At 35.0% G+C, this 5,387-nt stretch overlaps 1 protein-coding gene across 1 annotated transcript in view; it reads right to left on the bottom strand.

Moving 5' to 3' along the window:
• Positions 1 to 957: 957 nt before the first annotated feature.
• Positions 958 to 5,387, bottom strand: part of LOC134244604 (COP9 signalosome complex subunit 4-like) — a 58,646-nt gene continuing 54,216 nt past the window's right edge. The window contains exon 11 of the mRNA XM_062726859.1: positions 958 to 1,422. Within this exon, the coding sequence (XP_062582843.1) occupies positions 1,283 to 1,422 (140 nt within the window). The 3' untranslated portion in view covers positions 958 to 1,282. The remainder of the gene's footprint in view (positions 1,423 to 5,387) is intronic.

The raw sequence follows: 5,387 nt of genomic DNA, 5'->3' as shown, positions 1-5,387 counted from the left end.
TGTTTGTAATTGTAATATGTTCTTATAGCTGCAATAATGTAGCCCTCTCTGATAATTTTTGTATCTAATGTTTTCAAGAAAGGGCTCTTCACCCCCCCCCCCCTCCCCCACAAAAAACATTGGAGGGGCCTACATTATTGAAGCTAGTTTTGTACTGCTGTTCTGTTGGAATAATTAAAATCCATTTCATACATACGTAGGATGTTTCAGTATTGTAGCTCTGTGAACCCATGTTTTTGTTTATCACCTTTATGAAACACCTTTATACAGTATTTACATCATCAAGTGGGTGGCATGATACCAGTCTTAGTCTAACTGAAGTTTCTTTTTTCATAATCTAAATACTGGAACATGCAGTGTTATACTAAGGTTTTATAAAGGTTACTTACTTAGTAAAAGTTTTTTTTTTCTATTTCAATCAGACTGAATTCTTACAAAACACACATGCATGTACAGAGCATTAATGACACATGTAAACATACCACAGCAGGATTTACAACATCTGCAGATAAAACTTCATTCAATAAATCCATTTGAAATAAGGTGCCAAGGACTGGAAATTATGTTTTGTTTTAAATGTGATTTATAATATATGTTAAATCTAAAATAATTTTGAAAGCCGCGGGGAATGAAATTTCCTTCCCTGTAAGCATCAAATAAATGTAAGCCTGTTCACTTAAATCATGTTTTACCATACATCGTATTTGATTCAGTATATTGTGATATATGGGACCATTTTCTGTAGTCATCAATTTTTAAAGATATTTTTATTAGAGAAAGGAGGAATTTGCAAAAATTACAATGGCAAAATCCTCAACACCCAATGTTCATGTCTTGTACATGAATTTTTTGCTGTGTATAATGGCAGAAATTGAAAATGCAGAAATTCATTTACAACCACTCAAGGGTCAAATTGCAAAAATAAAATTTCAGCAACAGAGAAATAAAATCCTGAACCTCATGGAACTCATATTCATTTTACCAGTAATAATTTCTTGCATGTACACTACATGTCATTTCAGTCTTTTTAAAATTGATAAATGTACATAAATTATGAATAAAGTTTTTTGTCTTCAGTACTTGTTTTTATATTTTACAACATAATAAACATCTATCCTTTGAAACATTTGTCATGTGAGACATTATTGATATAATTTTCCATTCTTCTTTTCTCCACATTGATCTTACACAGTACTCTATCCCCCAATTCTCTCTAACAGTGGTGCCTATTTCAGCACATTCAGTCTCAGCTGTTTTCCATTCTTGGTGTTACATACAGTCTTCACTGGCCCTCCGCCATCTGAGTTTCTGTGGTCTTCATCATCCAATCAGGCGCCGACTGAGACACCTTCTCAATTATCTGATTCACTTGGAAACACAGACTCTGAATTTGTTTATCCCATGTGGGTAAAGCTTCTCTTGCTGAAAGAATAAACCAGAGTACAAAAATCAGACCACCCAAGATAAAAAATTACTAGTACAAACTAATAAAAATATGATTTGCTATTTTTTTGTTTTCTCTACATTTAAATATATAGATATTTTCTCTACCTATAATTCTGGGCCTTTTTTCTGTTAATTATAAAACAAGAGGCCCATGGGCCACATCGCTCACCTGAGAAGCTTTGGCCATTCCGTTCTTTACCAGATTTCCCCCTTGTAATACATATTGTGACCCCACCCTACCCCAATGATCATAATTTAAACAATTTGAATTCTACACTATCCCAGTATGCTTCCACATAAGTTTCAGTTTTTCTGGCCCAGTGGTTCTTGAGAAGAAGATTTTCAAAGATTTTTTCTATATGTTTCTATGTAAAACATTGATTCCTTATTGTGGCCCCGCCCAACCCCCGGGGGTCATGATTTGTAGAATTAAGAATCTACAATATCCCAGGATGCTTCCACATAAGTTTCAGCTTTTCTGACCCAGTAGTTCTTGAGAAGGAGATTTTCAAAGACTTATTCTGTATATTTCTATGTAAAACTTGGATTCCCTATTGTGGCCCCGCCCAACCCCTGGGGGTCATGATTTGAACAATTTAGAATCTACACTAAAACAGCATGCTTCCACATAAGTTTCAGCATTTCTGGCTCAGTGGTTCTTGAGAAAAAGATTTTCAAAGATTTTTCCTATATATTTCTATGTAAAACATTGATTTCCCATTGTGGCCCCGCCCTACCCCCGGGGGTCATGATTTGTACAATTTAGAATCTACACTACCCCAGGATGCTTCCACATAAGTTTCAGCTTTACTGGCCCAGTGGTTCTTGAGAAGAAGATTTTTAAAGATTTTTCCTATATATTTCTATGTGAAACTTTGATTCCCGAATGTGGCCCCCCCCCAACCCCCGGGGGTCATGATTTGCACATTTTAAAATCTACACTATCCTAGGATGCTTCCACATAAGTTTCAGCTTTTCTGGCCCAGTGGTTCTGGAGAAGAAGATTTTCAAAGATTTTTCCTTTATATTTCTATGTAAAACTTTGATTCCCCATTGTGGCCCCATCCTACCCCCGGGGGTCATGATATGAACAATTTAGAATCTACACTACCCCAGGATGCTTCCACATAAGTTTCAGCTTTTCTGGCCCAGTGGTTCTTGAGAAGAAGATTTTCAAAGATTTTTCCTTTATATTTCTATGTAAAACTTTGATTCCCCATTGTGGCCCCACCCTACCCCCGGGGGTCATGATATGTACAATTTAGAATCTACACTACCCCAGGATGCTTCAAAATAAGTTTCAGCTTTTCTGGCCCAGTGGTTCTTGAGAAGAAGATTTTCAAAGATTTTTCCTTTATATTTCTTTGTAAAACTTTGATTCCCAATTGTGGCCCCACCCAAGCCCCGGGGGTTATGATTTGAACAATTTAGAATCTACACTACCCTAGGATGCTTCCACATAAGTTTCAGCTTTTCTGACCCAGTGGTTCTTGAAAAGAAGATTTTCAAAGATTTTTCCTTTATATTTCTATGTAAAACTTTGATTCCCCATTGTGGCCCCACCCTACCCCCGGGGGTCATGATATGAACAATTTAGAATCTACACTACCCCAGGATGCTTCAAAATAAGTTTCAGCTTTTCTGGCCCAGTGGTTCTTGAGAAGAAGATTTTCAAAGATTTTTCCTTTATATTTCTTTGTAAAACTTTGATTCCCAATTGTGGCCCCACCCAAGCCCCGGGGGTTATGATTTGAAAAATTTAGAATCTACACTACCCCAGGATGCTTCCACGTAAGTTTCAGCTTTTCTGACCCAGTGGTTCTTGAAAAGAAGATTTTCAAAGATTTTTCCTTTATATTTCTATGTAAAACTTTGATTCCCCATTGTGGCCCCGCCCAACCCCCGGGGGTCATGATTTATATAATTTAGAATCTACACTACCCCAGGATGCTTCAACATAAGTTTCAGCTTTTCTGGCCCAGTGGTTCTTGAGAAGAAGATTTTCAAAGATTTTTCCTATATATTTCTATGTAAAACTTTGATTCCCCATTGTGGCCCCGCCCTACCCCTGGGGGTCATGATTTGAACAATTTAGAATCTACACTACCCCAGGATGCTTCCACATAAGTTTCAGCTTTACTGGCCCAGTGGTTCTTGAGAAGAAGATTTTTTAATGACCCAACCCTATTTTTGTCTTTTCTTCATTATCTCCCCTTGCGAGGGGATATGTCCCTTAATTTTAACAATTTAAAATCCCCTTTACCCAAGGATGCTTTGTACCAAGTTTGGTCAAAATTGGCCCAGTGGTTCTTGAGAAGAAGTCGAAAATGTGAAAAGTTTACAGACGGACGGACGGACAGACAGACAGACAGACGGACAGCTAGACAGACGGACGGACGACGGACAAAATGTGATCAGAAAAGCTCACTTGAGCCTTCGGCTCAGGTGAGCTAAAAACAGCATAATTGACATTAGTAAATGACTGACCAGATCCCTTTTCTTGTCTTTTTATTAAACATGCAGCAGAAACTTATCTCCAATTAGTTTGTACTTCAAAAATTCATCAGGTCAAACTGACCTCAATGCTTTTGATAGCACAAAAAAAAGAATTATCAATTCCAAAATGGTGGTGATTTAAGTATCTCATCTTGATTTAATGTTATTTAAAGATATGTATAAAATTCAAACATCAAAATAATATCTATTTCAATGTTGAACTGTTTATAAGTTAACGACGTTCGATCCTGATATTTAAAGTCTTAAACTTTTTTGCCAAGTATATTTTAAATTTCTACATACATAGCTTAATTAAAATTCAAATCAAAAAATGGGGGTCAATATGCTTCTTTTGGCGCTACAGTACATTTAATATGACCTTTTTGCTCTGAAATTTGTGTCTTAATCAAAAATTAAATTTTTGACAATTTCCCTCCAATATTTTTATCCAATTAAAGCATGGAACAAAATGAACTCTTAGTTTGTTTAAAAAAAGACACTTTAAAATTGTGACTAAGAAAAAATTTCTAATTGCTTCGCATAATCAATTATTTGACCTTTCTGCACTAATAAAATGTGATTTTTCTGGTATTGAAAATTAAATAAGCAAGAAAATTATTTTAAAGTCTTAAACTTTTTCTGATTTTAAGCAAATAGGTCAAAGGTATCTTGAATATTTAGAAAAGAACACCAAAAGTGGGGGTATATGATGTAAATTTTCAGATATTACTAAAAAAGTGTCAATTTTACGTTAAAATTGACTAAATTTTTTCCCGGGTTTTCAGAATATATTTACTCTATTTGTCACAATTTGTTGAAAGAATTCATAAGGAATAATTTAATAGATATTTCAGAACCAGCATAACACATTTCACTGCAAAAAACAGCTTTGTGTGCAATCAGCATGGAACAATAGGAATCCAAAATTAAAAGTACTGTTATAGTTCAAAAGGGGAAAAACTGATCATTTTCGTCTAAAAAACCTTCCGCCACAAAATATAGTCCCTAGCTTAATTCTACTTAAATGAAATTTAAGCGCGGTTTTTTTGATTGAATATAGTGCAATTTGCATTGTAGAATTCAGATTTAATGTTAGAACTTAAAAATGATGCAGAATTTTATAAATAATGGGCATGACCAAAATCCACTCAAAAACTCAGGATCCAACGTCCTTAACTCGATATGGTAAAACATGCTTATAATGAACTGCAGGGGACTTTCTTTGTTATAAATGTAATTTGTTATATTCATTAGTTTTACAGCCTACAGGGAATGAAAATCACCTTGCTGTGTGTCAATTCATTATACGGGTATTCACTATAACCATTTCTCATCAGAACTATAACTCTCAGTCAATAAGGAGGATCCTCAGGTTCATCCACTTTTGATTTTTTATTTGATTTAAAAGTTTGGAATAATTGCATGTTTGATTTTTTACTTGATTT

Source organism: Saccostrea cucullata, unplaced genomic scaffold, assembly GCF_032062105.1.
Source record: "Saccostrea cucullata isolate Sc308-1 unplaced genomic scaffold, CSIRO_AGI_Scuc_v1 ctg33, whole genome shotgun sequence".
Taxonomy (NCBI): Eukaryota; Metazoa; Mollusca; class Bivalvia; order Ostreida; family Ostreidae; genus Saccostrea; species Saccostrea cuccullata.
This window is presented reverse-complemented; position numbering and strand designations above follow the sequence as displayed.